General features: G+C 48.5%; 1 protein-coding gene across 4 annotated transcripts; it reads right to left on the reverse strand.

The window, feature by feature from the left end:
* Nucleotides 1–14,580: 14,580 nt before the first annotated feature.
* Naga (alpha-N-acetylgalactosaminidase) lies at nucleotides 14,581–23,532 on the reverse strand. 4 transcript variants are annotated; one of them, XM_087557471.1, is made up of 10 exons: nucleotides 23,506–23,532; nucleotides 22,891–22,967; nucleotides 22,085–22,220; nucleotides 21,450–21,621; nucleotides 20,425–20,602; nucleotides 20,084–20,178; nucleotides 19,352–19,513; nucleotides 17,079–17,276; nucleotides 15,788–15,931; nucleotides 14,581–15,371 (listed from the first exon to the last, which is right to left on the reverse strand). In XM_087557471.1, exons 2-10 carry the CDS (start codon nucleotides 22,904–22,906, stop codon nucleotides 15,225–15,227), a joined length of 1,248 nt encoding a protein of 415 aa, XP_087413597.1. In that variant the 5' UTR covers nucleotides 22,907–22,967; nucleotides 23,506–23,532; the 3' UTR covers nucleotides 14,581–15,224. The 4 variants fall into 4 exon arrangements, with proteins under 4 accessions (XP_087413597.1, XP_087413596.1, XP_087413598.1 ...); XM_087557470.1 differs by having other exon boundaries at nucleotides 23,442–23,532; XM_087557472.1 differs by lacking the exon at nucleotides 22,891–22,967 and having other exon boundaries at nucleotides 23,019–23,532.
* Between the last annotated feature and the right edge of the window lie 44 nt (nucleotides 23,533–23,576).

The following is a 23,576-nucleotide window of genomic DNA, read 5'->3' on the forward strand; positions in this document are numbered from 1 at the left end:
ACTCAAATAGTGCTGGGGAACTTTGACTCCAAATGAGAAGACATTTCCACATATTGAATGGCTTTGCTCCTGCACTGCTGAGGACTGAGCCCAGGGCGGGCCACACACTAGCTGCTCTACCACTGGGCTGCCTTCACCAGCTGTAGCAGTTTCTTTTTTTTTTTTCTTCTTTTTTTTTTTTTCCGGAGCTGGGGACCGAACCCAGGGCCTTGCGCTTCCTAGGTAAGCGCTCTACCACTGAGCTAAATCCCCAGCCCCCAAAAATGATAGCTTTTTTTTTTCTTTTCTTTCCCTTTTTTTCTGGAGCTGGGGATCGAACCCAAGGCCTTGCGCTTGCTAGGCAAGCGCTCTACCACTGAGCTAGATCCCCAACCCGCTGTAGCAGTTTCAAATCTCAGCATCCCCCATTACGGGATGCAGGCACATGCCCTCAAAGATGCATATGGAAAGGGTCTGTTGCATTCTTTGTTTTGAATAGCACAAAAGTAGAAATAACTTACATGATGGCTTCTCCTGTCAACTTGATGGGATTGAGGAACACTTGAGCATAGTGGGACACTCCTCTGGGTGTGTCTTCGTGCCTGTTTCTAGGGGTTTAACTGAAAAATCACCCTGAATGCATGTAGGCAACACTTCCTTATGTGCTGGGGACCTCGGTGGAATAGAAAAGGAATCAAGGAGAAAGGGCAAGTGGGCGGATCTTCCCCCTTTCTCTGCTTCCTGAATAGTGCTGTGGACCCAGACAGTCCTACCACATGTCTCCCATATGAGGATGTGCTGTGAGTCTTTGAACTGTGAGCCCCAAACACCCTTTCTCCCAGAAGTTGCCTTTGATAGATTATTTGGTCACAGAAGTGACAAAAGTAATTAAAATGCATGCCCATTAATATGAAATCTAGAAGCTGGTACACCCCTGCTGAGATGCCAGTCATTTCTAAGACTTATCAAATGAGAAAAGCAAGTTGGAGGAAGTGTGTCACAGTCTTCACCCCATAGGAACAAAACCCTTCTATAGCGTATTTGTAGCAAATAATCTTTTAAACTGTGAACAGTGGTACTCACTTGTAATCCCAAGGTTTGGTGACTGAGGAGGGGGTCACAGATTCAAGGTCTACAGGGGCTACACTGAAACTTTATCTTAAGAAAACAGGCATATTTACATGTAATAAATATTTTGTAAATGCCATGCATAGACAATAGTTTCACATGATTCCACACAATTTCAATTAAAATTATTGATACCATGAATGCCATATAAGGAGGGTATAGAAGTAGCTATTAGTCAAAATTTAAGGTTTTGGTTTCTGTGTGGGTATATGAGTGTATGAGTATATGAGTGTGTGTGTGTGTGTGTGTGTGTGTGTGTGTGTGTGTGTGTGTGCCTGGTACCTGTGGAGGCAAGAGCTCAGATGACCTGAAACTCATACAGGTTCATCTGTATTTATTTATTTATTTATTTATTTATTTATTTATTTATTTATTTAGAAGAACATTTACTCTGTGCCATTATGTTGGAAGCATGTGACTTTGATTTTATAGGAGTTTATAATTAAGAAAGTGGACTTTTAAAAAAAAGATTTATTTATTGTATATAATTACACTGTAGCTGTCTTCAGACACACCAGAAGAGGGCATCAGATCCCATTACAGATGGTTGTGAGCCACCATGTGGTTGCTGGGATTTGAACTCAGGACCTCTGGAAGAGCAGTCAGTGCTTTTAACCACTGAGTCATCTCTCCAGCCTGAAAGTGGACTTTTAAAATGTTAGAATTGAACTTTTTTTTGAGACAAGTTTTCTTCTGTATGTAACCCTGGTTGTCTTGGAACTTGCTCTGCAGACCAGGCTGGCCTCTGTCTTCCAAGTGCTGGGATTAAAGATATGTGCCACCACTGCCTTGCTTGACTCTGGGAACTTTTAAAGTTGAACTGATTCATGCCAGCCCTTGAGAGGAAGAGGCAGGGAGATCTCTATGAGTTTGTACTGAGTCTTGCCTTGCCATAGCATGGATGGTGTGACATGGTTCCCATCCCCTGGAAAAGAGCCAGCACGTTGTGTACCTCCACAATGTATATATTACTTCATGTTCATCCCTCAGGAAATATTCTCCCTCCTAAGGTTATTGGGAAATGTAACTCCCATGGATAATCAGAGACAGCATAAGTCTGGGAGGTGAAGCAATGTCTCAACAAAATTCTAGATTACTCTAACTTTCAGGGCAGCCCTTAAGGCTGTGGGAAACAATGCTGAAAACATGAGTTCAAAAATAGATAATTTCTCAACTACGCAAAATGTAAGGGTGCAATATGAATTGTATGAGGAGCTTCACAGATTTAAAGGAACAGAGGGAGCTCCACTATGAAGGAAGGAAATAAAGAGCTTTAGGAAGTGGTGATTGCAGGGAAAGATCCAACCCAGCTAAGTTTTTTGTTTGTTTGTTTGTTTATGCTTACAAAGGCAGGCAGATTCTTGAGTTGAAGGTCAGCCTGAGACAGAGGGAGTTTAAGACCAGGCTCGGGTGTGGTTGAAATGGGATCCCACCAGCTATCTTATTGTCTGTGCTTGGACTTGCTATCTCTTTCTAAGAATCAAGGGGCTGTCCCCAGCTCCGAAAAAAAGAACCAAAAAAAAAAAAAAAAAAAAAAAAAAAAAAAGAATCAAGGGGCTGGAGTCTTGAGGTACTGATTCTTGGGCTAATCAAAAGGGAACCTTGGGGTAATGACTGAACTGATGTGTAAATAAAGACTGGGCTTTTGATCTGCAAGAGATGATCTATCCAGAGAGTGTCGGCGCCAGCACCGACACGGTACCGAGAATCGGGCGAAAGCCTGCAGGATGAAAGAAGCACACACACACAGGTTATTCGTGTCAAGCCAGAAGAGGAAGAGAGCTTCTGGTTTCTTTATTGACCAAACTATATATCTAAAGAACACCACTTAGCAGGTATCTGTCAAGCACAGTGGGGAACCCTGGCTGAGACTTCAAAACAAAGGACCGACTATGTGGCCTGAATAAATTAAGGAAATAACCAGGAAGGCCAGCCTAATTCTGACTCAGGTGAGAAGTACCAGGCCAGACTGCTCCCAGTTGGGGACAAAAGGCTTCCACATGCAAGGGCAGGGCTCAGCAGGGGTCAAACCTTGCTAGAGACCCAGAAGGGTCTTGTTCAGGCTGACAACATTTTGTGAATGTAAACTTCTTGTGCCGAAAATATCAGGGAGAGGCTTTTGATGTTACAATCTAAGACTAAGGCCAGACAGTGACAAAGCAACCAGGCCCAAATCCAATACGGCTCCCACAAGAGAGTTTTTAGAATAGCAAGAGAAACCTATCTCAAGCTCATTACACACACACACACACACACACACACACACACACACACACACACACACACAGAGGGTGGGGGGAGGGATCTGGAAACTGTCTTGAGCAGAACATAGGTTGTCAGCTTGTAATCCACAATTTGAATTCCAGTTATTTGTTTAGCTGCTCCCAGATACCCCTTGCTAAGAACCCCTCTCCAAGCCTATCAGAAACCCTTTCCAAGCCAAGACTGTTCCTTCTCAAGTTTGGGTCCAGTCTGGTCTATATAGTGAGACCCTGTCTCAAAAAAATTATATCAGATTAAACACATTTTACATTATAAAAGTCATGAGTATGGGGACAAAGGGACAAAGGTTATGGCTTAAAAGTGATGTGTTTTGCAAAATGCGGTAGTATATGTCTTTAGTCACAGCACATGGGAGCAGGGGCATTTGGATCTCTGTGAGTTCAAGGTCAGTCTGGTGCACATAGGGAGTTCCAAGCTAGCTAGGGCTACATAGTGTCTTAGTATCATACTGTCATAGATGAAATACAATGACCAAAACAACTTGGGTAGGAAAAGGTTTATTTGGCTTTCACTTCCATATCACTGTCCACCATCAAAGGAAGTCAGGACAGGAATTCAAGCAGGGTAGGAACCTGGAGGCAGAAGCTGATCACAGAGGCCATGGAGGGATGCTGCTTACTGGCTTGCTCTTCACGGCTTGCTCAGTCCATTTTCTTATAGAGCCTAAGACCACAAGACCAAGGATGGCACCATTGAAAATGGCCCTCTCCCATCAATCAGTAAGAAAATATTCTACAAACATCCCCACCCTTCATCCCCAGAGACAGGGTTTCTTTGTGTAATGTTGACAGTCTTGGCTGTTATATAACTAGCTCTGTAGACCAAGCTACAAGAGATCCAACTTCCTCTGACTCCCAAGTGTTGGGATTAAAGGTATTACCAGGCCTCACATCCTGATCTGCAAATAGAAGGCAAAGTGAATGAGAGACAGGGGGAATGGTGTGAGTCATCTTGAAACCTCAAAACCCATCCCTAGTAACACACCTCTTCCCATAAGGCCATCTTACCTTCATAATGAGTTCAAGCCAATTTGGGTAACAAGAGATTTGTCAAAAAAAAAAAAAAAAGAAAGAAAGAAAGAAAGAAGGAAGGAAAAAGAAGGGAAGGAAGGGGGAAAGAAGAAAGAAAACACTGGTGTTGAACTGTGGATCTTACCCGTTGAGTTCTCTAAAGAATGAATACTTAGCAAAGATTCTGAAACTCAGATTAAAAGGAAAAGTAAAACCCGAATTTCTCCTCTGTTCTTCTGTGTAGTTAGTTGTACCAAGTAGGTTTGAAGCAAGGTCCAGTTATCTGGAAAGGATAGAAGGCCAGGTCTCCTGAAGGTGGGTGTCTATTACTCTTCCCCCGCAAAAGGTATCTGTTTTCTTGATCCACTAAGCCATCCCAACACACTGACATTGTGCTATGTAGCGACTGTTTTATTCCATTGCCTGTTGTGATTACTATTGATACATTAATAAAATATTTGTGTGTGTTTGTGCCATGGCTTACATGTGGACAACTTCTGCAACTCAGTTCCTTCCTTCACCATACAAGTTCCAGAGATCAAGCTTAAGTCATGAGGCTTGGTTGTGCCAAGTGCTTTACTTGGATGAGCAATTTCACTGGCCCTTGCCTGGTGTCATTGTTCCTAAGACTTCTATATCCTGGGGTTGGAAAGATGGCTCGGGTTAAGAGCATTGGCTGCTCTTTCAGATTACCCAGGTTCAGTTCCACATGGCAGTGTGTAGCTATCAATGTAACTCCAGTTCCAGAGGAACACACACACACGCGCGCGCACACACACACACACACACACACACACACACACACACACATGCATGCCCGGGAAAGATTCATGCAAAACAATGCATATAATAAACAAATGAACGAACTACTTCCCAGGGTTGGAGAAATGGCTCAGTGGTTAAAGAGAACTAGCTGCACTTTCAGAGGACCTGGTTATTTCCCAACACATAATGGCTCACCAGCCATCAGAAACAGTTCCAGGGAATCCAACCCCGTCTTCTGATCTCTGTACATAGCAGGTAAACAGATGTACACATACATACAGGCATCCAAATACATACACAAAATAATTAAAGTTCTTTAGGTCTAAAAAGAAAGATTACTTGCTATGATTTATTTTTGGTACTCTATGTATACAAAGTAACCATTTACTCTAGACAAATCCAGTAAGAATTTAGCTGGGCCTACTGCATACTCAAAGCACTTGGGCTGGATCCTGCAGCCACCCACTACACAGGAGACACTTCCTGTGTTATCAGACTCCGCTCCCCTTCCTAGCTCCTTCTTACCTTCCATACAGAGGTTATGGTCTACTCATTCACCTAGCATGAAGGGATGGAAAGAATGAACTCCTTTAGGCCTGACAACGGACTTACAAAATGGACCCCAACGTGTTCCTCTCTGTGGGTTAGTATGTGCCCAACAGCCTATCAGAGCCTTCCTTTGTCAAGTGAAGGGATGTATAGGCTGTGTAGTGTGTGTTCAACTCACAGATTGAGATACAGAAGCAATAGTAAATGTCTCTGTTTCTTTAAAGTTCATTATGTTGCTGAGGTTCTGCCCAATCATCTGTCTAGTTGATGTGTTTTCTCCAGGTCTGGCAAAAGCATCTAAATGTCAGATTGCTACTCTGGTCTTGCAGCTCCTCAAGTCCGAGCACTTGGGACCCTGGGATATGTGTTGTGTGGGGGGCTTTAAACCAGTGTCAGAGATTTGACCTTATGCCTACTCCTCAAGAGACCTACAGTTTTCTCACCAAACACCCAGATCCCCCTCTCTCAGTTGCTATGGACCCTCATCCTCCCTCCTCCTCCTGAGCACACCCTGGCTGTAAGCTTAGGATCTGAGTTCCACAGAACACGAGGGTTGGCCTTTGTCTTCACACTGACTTGTCTTTCCTTGTTCAGGACCTGCCTGGTTGTTTGAAAATCCTGTATGTGTTGAGTATCTTCAAAACAGAGACAAAATCCAGAATATTATTGCAAAAAAAAAATCACTCTGCTACAGAGGTTACTTAGACACTGGGCGTCAAATGGGCCGTGTAGCATCTGTCCTGACCTTTCTCTGGAGGAAATTCTGGGGCGTGGAAGGGTAGGACATGATCATCCCATACTGCTGGAGTACAGACTCTTTCAAAGGTCGCTGAATGGAGTGAAGGACTGATTCCAGGCTACACTCATGAGCAGGAGTTTCTTCTGACCCCCAAGCCTCTATTTGTCAACCCTAGTGATTAGTGCTGGCTCCCAGCTTCTTCCTAACACCCAGAACCCTCTATACTTCCAATGTTCCCTGTCTTAGGGTTTTATTGCTGCAAAGAGACTCCATGACCATGACAACTCTTATAAAGAACAGCATTTAATTGGGGCTGGCTTACAGTTCAGAGGTTCAGTCCATTCTGGGCATGCCAGGAACCGTGGTGGCACGCAGGCACACGTGGTGCTGGAGGATGCTGAGAGTTCTACATCTTGATCAGTAGGAAGCAGAAGGAGAGGGTGTCACGTGAGTGTAGCTTGGGCATAAGAGATCTCAAAGCCCTCCAAGGCCACACCTCCTAATAGTGCCGCTTCCTATGGCCTTAGCACTCACCACACGTATGAGTTTATGGGGACCATTCCTAGTCACATTACCTCGCCATCCATCCTTGTCTCCTCACTTGTAATCTATCTCTCTTTTTGAAAGATTTATTTTATGTCTGTGAATACACTGTAGCTGTCTTCAGACACACCAGAAGAGGGCATCAGATCTCATTACAGATGGTTGTGAGCCACCATGTGGTTGCTGGGAATTGAACTCAGGACCTCTGGAGGAGCAGTCGGTGCTCTTAACCGCTGAGCTATCTCTGTAGCCCTGTAACCTGTTTCTTGATCCAGTGTTTGTTGCCACTGGTGCCCTAGGTCCAATCTGTTCTAAAGGATCCAGCTGAAAGGCAGGCAGGTACTTTCTGACATGCTAATCAATCTCTCTCTCTCTCTCTCTCTCTCTCTCTCTCTCTCTCTCTGTGTGTGTGTACAAACACACACACATATATCTATATATATCAATATATATCTATATATATCTATATATATCAATCTATCTATATATCTATATCTATATCTATATCTCTATATATGGCAGCTATTAGAAAATTTCCCAAATAATGTGGGCAGGCACAGCGCACTATGGGAATTTTTCTTTCCTACTATGATGAGGGTCACCAAGATTAAAGTCAGATCCTCAGGCTTGGTGGCAGGTGCCATGGCACTCTGAGTCCTTTTGCCAGCATTTGGGAGGCAAGGGTAAAAGGCCTCAGTTGGAGGACAGTCTGAGATGTACGGTGAGACCTTGTTACAAGAAAAAAAGAGCATCAACCAACCAACAACGGTCTACCCTCCAAAACACAATAAATGAAAGAGCGAGTCCCAGTTCACCCCACTGACTTCAGCACTACTCTTACATATGTGGTAGTTGAGCAGACCTCAGGGAGAGCCTTAGACAGTGTAAACAGGTTGCTCCTGGCTGGAGAGCTTCGAGACTTGGGGAAAAGGCTGCAGGGTGACTGTACACTCCACTTGTGCCTTTTGATTTTTGTCCTGTGTCCACGGAGAACTTCTAAATGCGGTTTAAAAGATGAGTGGGCAGCTTACCTAGCTCCGCTTTGCTTTGAAACGGCACAGCGGCTTCCCACACCCTGTCTCGGGGTGAAGGTTAGACGTCTGTGAATACAAGGACTGTTACTGTTCGGCCTCTATCTGCCCTCCACTGACCTCTCCAGCTGCGTGGTCCAGCTGTGCTGAACACTGGCAGACACTGACCTGAGCAGGCTTTGCCTCTGTGTCTTCCTCCCTACATCATCCCAGTCATCTTTCAAAACAGCCCAGAAGTTCTTTCTCCTAAGAGTGTGTGCTCTGAGCCCTGCATCTGGATAATTACCTTCTGCTGAGCTTGTGGGGTGCCCTTTGTGTGTTCCAGCAAAGGGCTGTGTCAGTCCTGTAGGGACCGTGTGTGTCTTCTCTCCCCTGCAACCTGTGGGTTCCTGGAGAACACAAGCTATGTCTCATTGCCGGGGCTGGCCATAGAGTGGCCACTAGGAATTTGTTGAAGGGGTTGGGATGGGGGAGGACACATTGTGTTTAACTATAACACACACACACACACACACACACACACACACACACACACACACACACGTGCACTGCTGACTTCTAGCCACCAAATGATTTGTAGAATCAGTTTTGTTCAGCAGACTGTTAGAAGAGAGGAAAGTTTTCAGATTTGTGGAAGCACTACGGTCTCCCTGGCTGACTGAGACATTCAGTGTTGAAGGCTGGGCTTTGTTCTATCTCCTCCCATGTCACAGCCATGATTCATGGGGTTCCGGATGGCCCAAACTGGCAAGTTCTCTGGCCCCTCAGGACTCTGTGTTCACAGGCTTTTGAAGATGCTACTACCATAGGTGGTTGCCAGGCAATCTGCCAACTTAACCCTATAGCGAGCCAATGAGATGTGTGCTGTCCATAGCTTCCTCTGACAGCTAAGTGCATAAAGGACCTAAGAAAACCAATGAATCCACAACCATTCAGAGATCGAGGTGGCCAGGTGAGGCAGAGCACAACTTTAATTCTAGAGGCAAGAGGATCTCCACAAGTTCAAGGCCAGCCTGGTCTACATAGTGAATACAATGCCAACTTTGACTGCATAGTGAGAACAATAGTTGCCTGGCCCTGACCTCTGGGAAGAGACTGGTCATTGTGTTTTCCTGTCAGGCATCCATCAACCAACCATCTTGAAAGCCCGCACAGAGACTTCAGTGTGGAAGATCATGGCTTCAGCTGTGGCTACCACATAGAATTATGTTTTTATTTTTTAAACATAGTTCTTTAATTGAATTTTGGGGAATTTCACATCATCTACCCCAATCCCCCTAATTTTCCAGTTTTTCCATGTCTCCTTTATCAACTATAGGGTTCTCTCACACCTGTTATCGCTGTCTTGTCTCCAGTTCTGCAGTTCTGGGGCAAGCTGTTTTAGCTGAGGAGACCCCTCTCCAGCCCAGGGTGGTACAATCTTCTCAGCTACTTTACCTCTGTCAACCCTTTAACAAAAGCCAGCCCGTGGGTTTACCCGGACATTTCACATCCTTTTATTTTAAACCTTGTCCCATCTGTGGGCCCTTAGGCACACTTGGCTATTAGTTCTTTTCTACTCTAAATTTGCTTGGGGGCAAAGCTAGCTAGACCGGACGGCCTGGGGAGGGGAATTGGACCGCCAGGCAGGGTTTTCTGTTTATCTGCAATTGAGCCTAAGCTGACATAAGATACCTTTATTTTGAAAATTAACCCTCAGATTTTATTTCTCACAATTCACACGCTCAAAATGGCTCATGTACTGGTCCTTGTGCGTTGCTTCTCAATGCATTCGTTGTGTATAAATGGACCGTCCTGACATGATTTCTCACATGTGATATGGTTTGGGGGAAGATTTTTATTGTAGCTGTGAAGGAGAGAAGAGCCAGAGGCATCTGAAAGAGTCTAGGACAGAAGAAGAAAGAACCTGGGAGTGAAGGACACACACACACACACACACACACACACACACACACACACACACTCACACACTCACACACTCACATACACACACACACACTCACACACACATGCACAGACTCACACACTCACATACATACACACACGCACACGCACACACACTCACACACACGCACACACACGCACACACACACATATACATACACACACACTCACACACACGCACACAGAGAGGAGAAAGAGAGAGAGAGAGGAGAGAGAGGAGAGAGAGAGAGAGGGGGAGAGAGAGGAGAGAGAGAGAGAGGAGAGAGAGTGGAGAGAGAGGAGAGAGAGAGAGAGGAGAGAGAGAGAGGAGAGAGAGAGGAGAGAGAGAGGGGGGAGAGAGAGAGGAGAGAGAGAGAGAGGGAGAGAGCTCAAGCAAAGAGAAAGGCCAAAATAGGATTATGAAGAGATATAAGTAGCTTGCCAGGATGGGGGACCCATGAGCTGGAGAAGTTTAGGAGAGGGGAGGGCCAGGATGCCAGCATGAGCTTTGAGATGTGTAACGGGTACTTGTGAACTAGCGTGTGCTTTGGTATGCCGATAGAAACCACACACACTTCTGGTCTTTTTTCTCTTCTGCCACTGGTCAGGGAAATGACTCCTTTGGTAGAGGGAACTGGAAAAACCCACAAGGCTGCAAACATCCTGCCTTTGTCCAGTGAGGAGCAAACATACGTCCTGACACACTTGCTGCCCACATGTGATCACACACATTCTGCACAATTGGGGCAACCAAGCTTACAGAAGTGAAAAACGGTGGTGGCTTGGCATCTGACCTGAACCACCGCCCCCAGTATACCGGGAAGTTATTTGTCCTTGGGCAAGTGGTGCTTATAGGTTAGAGGCATTTTTATTTTATAGATCTAAGTAATTTAAGTAACAATCACATAGTCTGTTGAGAGGGTGACATTGCAGCCAATACTGGAAAGATGAGGTGAAGAAGTTGGCCATGCAGACATCTGGAGAGAGCTCTCATAGATCAACAGCTGGCTCAGAGCAAAGCTATTACAAGGTGGCTTAGGTTCCTGTATCACATCGAAAACCCCCAAACATTGCGGGGTATGAGCACAACCCTGTTTTTCCAGGGAGAAAAATATTTGAAATAAAGGGTCCAGACCAACCAGAGCAAGACTTGATCCCGACTATGTAAATTAGGGTGGTGGCAGACAGGGATATATATGTGTGTGTGTGTGTGTGTGTGTGTGTGTGTGTGTACATGCACAGGGATGGCGATGGGACAGGTAACCTAGCAACAGTCATTTATACAGTGGAAAGGCTGAGAACCCTACTGCTGACGTGATGAAACCGTATACCTCAGAAGTGTCAATCTGGCGCCGAAGGCCTGAAGATTCCCAGTGGTTCACTGCTCCGCGGTTCATGAAGAAAAACAATTTTTCCTATCACAGGTGCTGAGGCCACCAAGGGCCAATATTCCATAACTCTCCCCAACCTTGTAAGGCTTTTATGCAAATCTTTTCATCTTCTCCACCTGTTAACTCTAGTTTATGCAAAGGCCTTGTTGCCTCCCTAGAACAACTTCTCCCCGGGTGGGCTGTCTAGTGTGGTTTGGGTACATGTTTGTAAGAAGACATTGTCTTGCCAAGTTACTGTGTTTGCTGTGTTCACACGATTCTTTCTGTGAAGCCGAAACTGAGGACATTCTTCACCAAGTCCACCCTGGAGGATGAAGTTGGAGCAGGCCGTCACTGCAGGAACCCCAAGAGACAGTCTTACTAGCAAGACTGGGCACAGCTCTATGTCTGGGCCACATGTTGGAAGGTGCGGCTGGCTCACTCTGAGGTGAGACAGGTGTTCCTAGCCTCCCCTGAGCTCATCCTTTCTGGAAATGCCCTGAGATGCTGCCTAGTAGTTAAGACCCATAGAAAGGACACAATTAACCATCAAGATCCCTCCATGTTTTCGCCAGCAGGGAAAAGCAGTATTTGAAGACCACTTGCAAAGCATTTAGTTTTCTTTAACAATGACTGTCTAACTATTCCACCGTAACCTAACCAGCTGGGCCTAAATGATCCAGTGAAAGAGAAAGCCCTACTCTCCTCCTCTGCAGCTTGTGGACAATAAAGACTTATAAGGTCAAAGGCTAGGTCAGAGTTCACCAGACACTGCAACCTGACCTGAGACTATGAACGCCTTCCTATCTCCTTCCCTGACACCCACAGACATAAGCCTCCTTTTTAACCGTGGAATTACAGCTGAATGAACAGCCTTTATAGATGAAGTCCACCTCAGAATGTAGGTGGTCCACACCTGTAATATCAGCCCTTGGCAGGCCAAGGTGAGAAGATGGCAAATCTGAGCCCAGCCTGGGCTACACTCAGGGACCATGTCTCAAAATTGTAACAATACAAACCTCCCAAGGCAACAGCAGAACCAAAACCTCTGTCTGTGAGATCAAGTGAACCCACCGGACAGCTGTACCCAATATACCTGCCTTTACATACATTTGGCCTGAATTGGCTTATTTTGTGGGCGGAGCTAACCTATCAAAAATGGCTAGAACCTGAATGGAGTGTTCTGGTGAGAATTCATGAATGACCTAAGCACTGCCGAGGAGAAAGTCGTCCAATTTACTTATAAGTTAGTAGTAACCAGCGGGGGTAGGAGAGGCTGCTCAGTGGGGGGCCCTGCTTGCTGAGGACCCACATGAAAGCCAGGCACAGTTCCTGCAACGCCAGCACAGAGGGCAGTGGAGACAGGAGGATGACTGCGGCTTGCTGACTGCCAGCCCAGTTGAAAACAGTGAGCTCCAGGTTCAGTGAGAGACCCTGCCTCAAAGGTACAAGGGAGAGCGATAAGGACAGCCAATACTGTCGTCTGGCCTCAGAGTCTGTGCACTAGCATGTAAACCCGTACACACACACACACACACACACACACACGGCGTGGAGCACGTACATAGGAGTGCCAGGAAGCACCTCACAGAATGACAGGATCTTTCAGGGTTAGGATAGAGGAACTCCTACCTTAGGACAAGGACACGAGGGCAAACTGCTCGAACCTCCAAAGACAGAGGGATGAAACAGCTAAAATCCCAAACTCAGTGAGATTCCCCTTGAACTAAAGGAGAATGAAGCACGAATTGTCTTTGGTAGAGCCTTTGGGGGAATGGCAGCTTTCTTTGTGATATAACTGCCACGTTGGTAAGATGTGGCAGCCTCGTCGGCAAAGCTCGACATCTAACAGGATGTGTTTGCTTTAAATGTCAGCTTGCCCCAGCCTAGAGTCATCAGGTCACCTAGCCTCAATTGAGGAATTGTTTACATTCAGTTTGACCTTGGGCTTGTCTGTGAGGGTGTTATGTTGATGGCCTCAATTCATATGGGATAACCCCACCCAAACTTGGGCAGCACTTTCTGGGGACAGTCCAGATATAAAAGGACAGAGAACGGAGGTTACTGGCTTTCCCTATCACTACTAAGTTAATTTACTGCAGATGAGTCCTTTGATATCAGTACCAGCTCTTCTGGCCTTTCAATAGAGACACGAGTGGCTCTCTAGGGTCTTCCAAACCAGACTGGACTGTCTAGGCACTCAGCCTCGTAGTCAGGGTTTCAGCCTCTAGGATATGAGACCGCTATTGTTGGAGCGTGATTGTCGAGGTATCCAGCTTTGAGAACGTAGCAATTATGGGTTCTTGACATCTCAGGTATGAGACAGGTACTACTGAGACCATTTCAACCATATTTCCTAGACCAATTTAACAGATCCTTTTAAAACACACACACCACACACACCACATACACACACACATACAGAGAGAGAGAGAGAGAGAGAGAGAGAGAGAGAGAGAGAGAGAGAGAGAGAGAGAGATTTTGTGTTCCTCTAGAGAACCCACACATGGGTGTTCTAAGATTTTTACATCTTACTGTAGACTTAGGGGCCTCGGAAACCTGAAGGTGGAGATCTTCGAATGCATGGCAGGATAAACACAAGGCCTGCAGCTCAGCTGCCCTGCATTTAAGGTGTAAGGAGGACCTAGCAAGCCTACTCTGCCACTGCACTGGGAATGGTAAAGAACCAGAGCTGCTGGGCAAAACCGGTGTCCTCCACCCGAAGCTGAATAACGACACGGGGCTCGGGCGTCAGCACCGGTAACAGGTGGTCCAGAGCCTCCCATTCCCTCACCGTTTCTTCCCTTCTGCAATAGACCCAGGACAGAAAGGGCCCCCAGACTTGTGGGGACTTAGTGGGGGAATCTGAATCTCTTCTGCTGCCGGGGTAGATAAGAAGACGGGGTAGGGGGCAGCCACCAGGCTGTGGAGCTGGGCAGAACTGACGCTGGAGGGTCTTAGCGTGCTGTTGCTCCATGTCACCTCATGGCCACCAGCTCACCAGTGCCAGGCTCGCCAAGGGTGGCCCCTGTTGGGAGGTAAGTCTGACATTTTCAGAAAGTGGAAAATTGCAGGAAAAGAAATTTTTAAAAGGAATTAGGTCCAAAGGTCACTGTGGAAACACGAGGGTCAGTAAGATGCTATATATGTCGCGTGTGGGATGAGACTCGCTGCCAGCATCTGGCCAGTGCCACCCAGCGCCCTTCAATGAGCCCCCACCCCTGCCACAGGTCATAGTATCACTGGTTGATCAGAGAACATTTTTTAAAAAAAAAAAAAAAACAGCTTTATTCATGACCTAAGGGAGCTAAGGTCTCTGATCCATCCCTCACTCCCCAGGGTACCAACTGCAAAGGCCCTCTCCAGTAGGAAGGCCAATCACATGATTCTGAGAATTCCTGGCAAGGAGTCAAGTCTCTATTCTTTTTTTTTTTTTTTTTTTTTCTGGAGCTGGGGACCGAACCCAGGGCCTTGCGCTTCCTAGGCAAGTGCTCTACCACTGAGCTAAATCCCCAACCCCCCTCAAGTCTCTATTCTTAATTTTAAAAATTCCAAATCCTGATTTCTGAGTCAGCAAAGTCAGAGGCTGGAGTCCAATGGGCATCAGGGCCCTGCCCGAGGGGGCTCAGGAGACTGGCCCAGTTGTTCAGCGAAATCTGCAGAGCTGTGTGGGGACAGAGGCCCAAAGGCCACAGGAAACTGCCCCAAGAGTTCCAAGTTTCCAAGGGGGCCCCTGCCTCAGCCGGGCATGGCGTGGATCCTGACCCTGCAAACGCACTTTGGGCATGATGGCCGGCACATTCCCAAGTAGCCTGGGGAGGCAGGGCCCTGCCATGCCCTTGGCGTGCCAAGGCTCCGTGGTCTAGGCCCAGTGGAGCTGCCGTAGCCTGTCATTCTTGGGTCCTCACAACTGGGACATCATTGTGTATATCCCCAAGCCCTTGACGGGATATAGGTACCACATCACAACCCCGGAAGGGTTGATGATCACAGTGAAGTTGGTTTCAGGGTGGAGCCCGCTGATGATGTCTCCTGTGAAGACGTTCTGGCCCTGTATTGCAGAGGGATACATTGCTATCAAGGTTACACACCCACCCCATCACCACACACACACCCGCCACTGGAGAAGCCTGTATTTCAGCCTACCTGAGCAAGGCCTCCAGTACACCCCCTACTTATTAGCAAGGCTGACAGATGTTCAAGCAGAAAACAGAAAAGGTCCCACCCCATGGAAAACATAAGGATGTCAGCTGACCACGCTGACCGGTGATGCAAGGGTCATTCATACCCAGCTAGAACCAACGTGCCAGAGAACTACAGAACAGACACAGCCCCTGGTGCCTCCAGATGGCCCCACCCACCCCAGGCACCACCTAGGGCCCCAAGGCATCGGTTCACCAGGACTGAGGCAGAGCCACCTGGATGCCAGAGGGCTGGGCCAGGGACCGCAGGTGGCAGGGCACTCACCTCATACACACTGCCTTTGGGGTAGTTCAGTTCCAAGAGGGAACAATGGAAGTGGTAAGGCATGTCTGTCCTGCGGCTGAAGAAGACCAGGGCACTGGCATCGTCAGACAGATTCCGCTTGAACACTTCGATGTGGGATTTGCTCTAGGCATAAAAGATAACCCCTGGCTGGAGTCTCATGTTCAGAGTGGCCCTGACATGACATCCCTGCTTTCTCTATCCCCCCAACCCCCCACCAGCTCTCTTCTATACCAAGCCCAGCCCACAGCTCTGTCACAGAGACCAGAGGAGATGTGACATGACAACCATCTAGCACCTACATTTTTCTCTCCCTTCTTTCCTGACTCAGCAGGTGCTCTGTGCCAGGCCCCCACGTCAGGACGTCAAGAGGGACAAACCCAAAGACCTGAGGGGCCTGCCGTATGAACACTGCCAAGACTGTTCCAGGGCTGCAATTGTGGGCCCTGCTAAGAGGGACAAAGGACAGTGCTGGGGAGGGTACGCATCTGGCCTCAAGCACAGAGTTTCATTCCCAGCTCCTCCAGGGGTCCTGAGGCAGGAACTAGTTATCTCCTTGGGACATCAATAGTTCAAAAGTGCCTTCTGGCCTTTTCATTTTGGGGTAAGATTTATTATTATTCTCATGTGTATGGGCGTTTTGCCTGCATACATGTTATTAACAATTAATGTGTGTGCACGCCCACGTGTGCGCACGTGTACGCGCATCAGAAAACAACAACTTGCGGCATTTGTTTCTCTCCTTCTACCTTGCGGGTCTCAGGACTAAATCTAGGCCATCGGATTCTGCAGCTTTACCAGCTGAGCCATCTTGTTGGTCCTCAACAAGTACCTTCTATCGCATGACATATTAAAGGCTTTGGGGTGACACTGTTGAGTTCAAGTATAAACGTGTGGCCTTGGGGAAGTTGCTTAGATTCTGCAAGTCCCAATTTCAGTAAAACAGAGAAAATGTATGCAGGGTGCCCAGCCCTTAGTGATGCTCAATGAACAGTTGACACCTGCAATAGCAACTGTGTCTTTGGCTAAAACATTCTTGAAATTCTGGAGAAAGGTACCCATTTTCTGTAGGACATCACATGTGCCTGGCTGCTGTGACTCCCTGTCTTCTGTGGGCCTGTCATGTGTCCCCACACTGACTCCTGGGAACTGTCCTACTCTGACCCTGGCAAGAAGGCAGCAGCTCCCACGCAGCCAGAAGGGAGACCTGGCCCCAAGTCCACTGCTCTCAGGGGAGCCCAGTCTCTCTGCCTTCCTGTCCCCATCCTGATACCTTGAAGATCAAGCGTCCCTGGATGCCTAAGGGGTCCTGATTGATTTTGATCAGGAGTGGATTCTGAAGAATGTCTATATTCTGGGGGGAGATGGTACGCAGGTCCGTGGACATGAAGAGGGGGGCTGCCAGCACTGTCCACAGGGCCATCTGGGCCCGGGATTCATCGAAGCTGAGGCCGAAGTTCCCGATGAGCAGCTGGGGACAGAGGAAAGGAGCAGTCAGGCTGGTCTCCTCAGGGAGATGAGCACCAGGGCCACTGCCAAACGTGGCTAAGGCAGGCCTGGCTCACTTAGCACAGCGGAGGGGCACTGGGACAGCAAGCCATGTCCCATTTAGCATCAGCTTCCCCAGCCTCAGTGCAGAGTCGGGGTGACCGGCCTTTTGTGGCTGACTCAGGTGATACAGTGGGATCCTGGGGCCAGAAAGTTTGTCAGTGGGGATCTGCAGGCTAATCAGTACAAGAGCCTGCTCTGGACTAGAGGGTGTTCGGGGTTAGCCTGAGCAACCCAGTGAGATTTCTCCCAAAGTAAAAAATGTAAAAAGAGTGAGTGTGTAGCGTAGTGAAGGGTGCTTGCCTAGGGCGTGTAAAGCCTGGGTTCGACCTCAGTACTGGGAGAAAAAAACAACGAAACATCAAAAAACAACCAAGCAATCAACCAAAAAACAAGAGGCTGGCTGGGCTCTGGGGCTCCTGCCTGTAATTCCAGAACTTGGGAGGAAGAAGCAAGAGGATCAGGCATTCAAGGCTAACCTTGGCTACATAAAGTCTCCACTAAACATGAAAACACACGCCTTTAACCCCAGCACTTGGGGGCGGGGGGAGAGGCAGGTGGGTCTCCATGAGTTCAAGGGCAGCCTGGTCTATACAGTCAACTAGGGCTATACAGATGTCTCAAACAGAACATAAAATAAAAGGAAGAGAGAGGGAAGGAGGGAGAGGTGAAAGGGAGGAGTGAAAGGAAGACATGCTAGAGAAAAGTGGTAGAAACCAGTTTTAGAAAGCTCCTGTAACTGCCACCACTGGATGGACCACAGCAAATCCTGACTGCAAGGAATCAAGTAGTCCATAGTTGAGATGCAAGGAATTCTGGGTAATGCTGTAGCTCTTGCCATTGTCCTCACTTTTCCCAATGACGAGACTGAAGCATAGAGGATATTAAAGGGTCTGGAGAGATGGCTCAGTGGGTTAAGAGCACTGACTGCTCTTCCAGAGGTCCTGAGTTCAAGTCCCAGCAACCACTTGGTGGCTCACAACCATCTGTAATGGGATCTGACGTCCTCTTCTGCTGTGTCTGAAGACAGTGACAGTGTACCCATACATATAAAATAAATAATTTTTTTTTGGGGGGGGGGTTCTTTTTTTCCGGAGCTGGGGACCGAACCCAGGGCCTTGCGCTTCCTAGGCAAGCGCTCTACCACTGAGCTAAATCCCCAACCCCAAAATAAATAATTCTTAAGCAGAAGAAGGAGAAGAAGAAGATATCCAGGCCAGTTCGGAGTCCATAAAGACCTAGTGAGAAATTGGGGGTAAGTGGAGAGAGAGAGAGAGAGAGAGAGAGAGAGAGAGAGAGAGAGAGAGAGAGAGAACAGGCCAGGTTTGGATCAGGAGCTCTAAAGCAGGTGACTCAGGTCTCCAGACTGATCCTCCCTCTAGCCCCGCCACAGGAGTACTTGTGTAAGCCCCCAGGGCTGTGATTGAGATCCAAGGACTAAAAGCAAGATGGAGGGCCAGCATGCCGGTGGAGGGGGTGGGACAAGGCTGGGGTGCTTTGCAGGGTGAGAGAGTAGTGCCTCAGAGGAGCCAGAGCAGGGGTGAAGGCATACAGGCAAGCTGGATGAATGCCACAGATGCAGAGCTCTTTAAGAGACATCAGAATGTCCCGGGGAAGGGTCTAACAATGGGTATCCCAAACTCTGCTCTTGAACATTCTGATGTGTTGGGGAGGCGGGGCAGGGCGGAGCCTAGAAGACTTCAACACACCCAATCCAGGGACACAGTTTAGTGTTGATGTAGGGCCTAAAACAGTGGTTCTCAACCTGTAGGTCAAGACCCCATTGTAAATATGATATCAGATATTTACATTACAATTCATAGCTATGAAGAAGCAGTAAAATAATTGTGTGGTCGGGGTCACTAAAGGGCTGCAGCATTAGAAAGGTTGAGACTCGCTGCCCTAGAAGAAAGAGAAGCACAGGGTGTCCGTTGTAAGGGCTGCAGGGACGGAATGCACGATGGGGCTAGAAACCTCCTCCCCCTTCCACACTGGTACCATATCTGGGTCATTCCAGTGCCCAGGACCCGACACGGGCTGCAGTATGTCCTGGTGTTTCACAAACCAGTCCAGAATGGACAGCACACTCTTCCAGGAGTCCTGGATGTCTTTATAGTTGCGCCAGAGATTGCAGGTGCCGGCGACCTCAGTGTAGTTCACCTGAATGTGGGAAAAGGCAGGAGTTAGTACCGGTCGGTCACCCTGCTGCTCAAGGCTGCAGATGGAGACTTGGACTGAGGCAGAGAACAGGTTCTCGTGGGTGTGTAGTCTGGGAAGGTAGCCCCGCTCTGGGAATGTCCAGTCCTTCCCTCCATAGAGGGGAGGAGGTGTCCTCATCACTCTCCCCACCATGTGCCACATACATGACGTGCACTCCTGTTGACAGTGCCAACGCCTGCCTCCTTTAGGTGTGGAGGTCTGAGCCCTTCTGAGGCTATGCATGGATCCAGTAGCCTTCTGGGGCTTCAGGCCCACATGGAACCGGGATTCTGGCCACTTGCTGAACACGGTGTCTGTGGTTCACCTGCCTCAGATGCAACCCCAACAGCCTACCTGATAAGCTGGCGGGGGCTATGGCTCAGTGACCTGGTCTCTAGACACCTACACATGGGTGTACTGGCTAACTATGATCAGATCGATTCTACCTATGCCGTCAGCCTCCCCTAGGCCTGGCACATAAGAGGTGAGGGGGCCGGGCAATGTGAAGCTGTAGCAGGCAGAGTGGCTTACCTTGGGGGGTAGGCCCCCTTCATAGGCTGGCCAGCTGCAAGAAAAGGCGATGGGACGGCCTGTGGCATTCAGGGCAGCAGCCATCTTGGGGTACCCTGCAGAAACCCCGATTTGGTGACTGAGCAGGCACAGGGAACAGCCTAGGAAGTGCTTCCCTGTACCTTAAGGCCTACTTCCCAGGTGCCAAGCCTTAGGAGGCACCTATGATGTCATCGCCCCTTTTAGAAGAGCCCGGGAGCCGTAAGCATGGGTGAGGGATTTGGGGAAACTGTCACCAACTGTGTGCAGGCGGAACTCCACAGCGGCCGACCTCTCTGCGTTCCAGCCAGATGTGAACGTACCCTCTGCACGCTCCTTGGGAGTGGAGTAACAGCCATCCAGTTTCAGCATGTCCACCTTCCACTCTGCGAAGGTTGCAGCGTCTAGCTCCACTTTGTCTAGAGTGGTGCCAGGGTAACCCATGCAGGTCATTTTGCCCATGTCCTCATAGATGCCTAGCTTCAGACCCAAAGAATGAGCCTGTGGGGGTTGAAGAGACATGGGTTAAGTGAGACCCTCGTCCCAGGCACCTGTGATGGACCCCATTAAAGCTTTCAGTGGCGGGGCTGGGGATTTAGCTCAGTGGTAGAGCGCTTGCCTAGCAAGTGCAAGGCCCTGGGTTCGGTCCCCAGCTCCGGAAGAAAAAAAAAAAAGCTTTCAGTGGTTCCCAGGGCTGGGGATATAATTAACTAGCAGAGTGCTTGCCTAACATGTGAAAAGCCATGGGTTCTATCACCAGGCACTGCACAAACCGTGCATGGTGGCATGCACCTAAACTCCCAGCATCAGGTGTGAGACAGGTTTGTTTGAGACACAGCCTCTTTATGTAATCCCGGCCTAGAGCAGGCTGGCCTTGAACTCACAGAGATCTGCCTGCCTCTGAAGCACAGAATTAAACACATCACCACACCCAGCTAACACCAGAACTTTAAGGCTATCCTCAGCTACAGTGTTGGAAGTCATCCTGGGCTACACAAGATCCTGTTTCAGTAAGAAAGAAGAAACTCTTAGTGGCTCCCACTGGCCAAAAGATATGTCCCAGGTAGCTGGTTTCTGCCAACTGTGGCCACTTTTTCTCCAGTTGTCTCTTGCCTTGAAGCCTTTGCTACTGCTTCACAGGCCCCATCTCTGGGATGGATTCAACCAGACGCCTCCTCCAGGGGATCTTTCTTTTTGCTAAGGCCCCTTTCTGGGCCTTTCTCACCTCATTAGGCCAATAGTATGTGTTCATTTTTCTGTTTCTGCCATCATGCTGAGTTGTCAATGGAGACTGTGTTAATGAGTCCCAGGCCCTCCCACTAAGGGGCAGGACTGGAGTAAGACTTACATAGTCAGCCAGGAAGGCAATCCCGTGAGGGAATCGCTTGGGATCAGGTATCAGGCGGCCTGTGGCATCACGTCCACCAATCCAGCAGTCATCGATGTTGAGGTATACATAGCCTAGGTCCCGCCATCCATCCTGAGCCAATCTGTCAGCCATCTCCATAAAGAGTCGCTCACTAGGAAGGGACAGACAGGAGGGTGGCGCTGCTCAGTAGCCCAGGCTATCCCTCGTCCCTGCACTTCCCCTCTGCCCTGAATTCTGGCTATAAAAACCAAGCCTCTGCTGTCAGCTGACGCTGGGCCAAGATAAGAGTAAATGACCTTCCAGGAGTAGGGTAGGGTGAAAGAAGTGGTCTGGCCTCCAGGCCAAAGGGCAGGACTAGGCCAAGGGAAGCATGTGGGGGCCTGTCTGGCGTTTTATCTTCTTTCAGTTACCTCAGAGGCTAGGTCCACCCACTGAGGCCCCAAGTAAGTCACGGGGCTAGGTGTCAGATACACCTCAAATCGCTCCAGCGTGTAGAATCTCAAGGCTTGGTGATTCTGACCCTGCTTTTTTTTTTTTTTTTGGCTGATGAGTGTCTTTCACCCACTGACCCACTGACCCCATTTTGTCACCCTGAGTATGCAGATCTTACTCACCTGATGCAGTTCTTCGGGTCCTCCTCACAGTTGATGTTACAGCGGAAACGTTCCCAGGCCAGCCAGCCCATGGGTGGTGTCCGCAGTAGCCCATTCTCCAGCATCAGTACCTGAGCCACCAGGGCCAGTAAGAGCACTAGAAGGAGGTGGATGGTGACATGTAAATGGCTCCTCCCTCCAGCCCTCCAGTCATCACCTCATCAGGCACAGCCCAGTAGGGTTAGCATTGCCTTAGCCTGTGAGTGCAGTACGGAGGGGGTAGGTGGGGCAAGGTACCATATTTAGAAAACTGTTACTACAGACTAGCAATCAACAGAACCAACCCCTGAAGTCACGTCCTTGGTATAGGTGAGACCAGGCCCCCTCTTCCCTCCCTACACAGAAGTGGCAGTACACTGTGGATAGACTCTACATTTCTGAGGCCTTGATGTTTTTGCTCTCCACCTCAGAAAGCCTCAGAAGGGCCTAACGGGTAGGATAGACTCATACCCAGCTGCTCAACTGCATAAGCCCCTTCCTCTAGGATTTCAGTCTCCTTTTATATAAATCACCATACCACATGACAGGGCTGCTGTGGCAGGCCAGTACCGGGTAAGATAGGACCTTTACCCTGGAGCAGGACTGAGAAAGGAAGTGGCCTCTTTGAAGGGGGAACGATTCCTGGGTGTGGAGTATCTTCTTGATTTTCCTGGCTCAGCTCCAAGGAGAGGAACACTTCTCTCCACAAACCCACACCGAGAAATAGGAGGGCTGGGATTTCCTCTCCACTGTCCTCCCCTGAAAGCCACCCCAGTAGGTCAGGGTACCTGTCTTCTGCAACATTGCCTCGGAGTCAAATCTCAGGACCCAATCGAATCTGCTCTTATCAGTTTTATATGTTGAACTGTGGAAGATAACAGATGTTATATATCCCACTGGGCATTGTGGCACCCACCTTTAATCCCAGCACTCGGGAGGTAGAAGCAGGAAGATCTCTTTGAGTTCTGGGCCAGCCTGGTCCACAGAGCTGAGTTTCAGGCTAGCCAGTGCTACTAGGTAGAGAGATCATATCTCTGAAAACAAACAAACAAACAAACAAACAAACAAACAGACAGACAGACAAAACAGCTACGGACTCCACATTTGGTCCCAAGTTTTCATTACTATCACTCCTTCGCCAGCCATTACTTCCCGGAATCTAAGTCTTCTTTTAGAACTGCAAGTAGTCTAGGGCATTTTGCCCGAGAGTGGATGCGACTGGTTCCAGGAATACCAGGAAGAAGGAAGGCTATAGGCCCTGCCCTGTTCCTGATCCCCGTGTGGGTTCCGATTCTCGGTTCTTAAACATCGCAGGCTCAGCGTCCCCCTTGATTCTTACCCTCGTACTCGCTCAGTCCGCTGTGCGCTTAAGCCCTGGAAGCCCCCGCCGCGGCCGCACGTACCTATAGTGACCGGGGAAGCGGAATGTCACCGGACAACCCTTTCTGAGCAACCAATCAGAATCCCTTAGCAA

Source organism: Rattus norvegicus, chromosome 7, assembly GCF_021556685.1.
Source record: "Rattus norvegicus strain SHRSP/BbbUtx chromosome 7, alternate assembly SHRSP_T2T, whole genome shotgun sequence".
NCBI lineage: Eukaryota > Metazoa > Chordata > Mammalia > Rodentia > Muridae > Rattus > Rattus norvegicus.

What these genes read in the sequence shown, in the direction of transcription:
- Naga (XM_087557471.1), bottom strand. An exon ending in TCCCAAGGAGCGTGCAGAGG is followed by an intron (nt 20,179 to 20,424) that starts GTACGTTCACAT and finishes GGGTTTCTGCAG; the next exon opens with GGTACCCCAAGATGGCTGCT. An exon ending in ACTGGAATGACCCAGATATG is followed by an intron (nt 17,277 to 19,351) that starts GTACCAGTGTGG and finishes CTCTGTCCCCAG; the next exon opens with CTGCTCATCGGGAACTTCGG.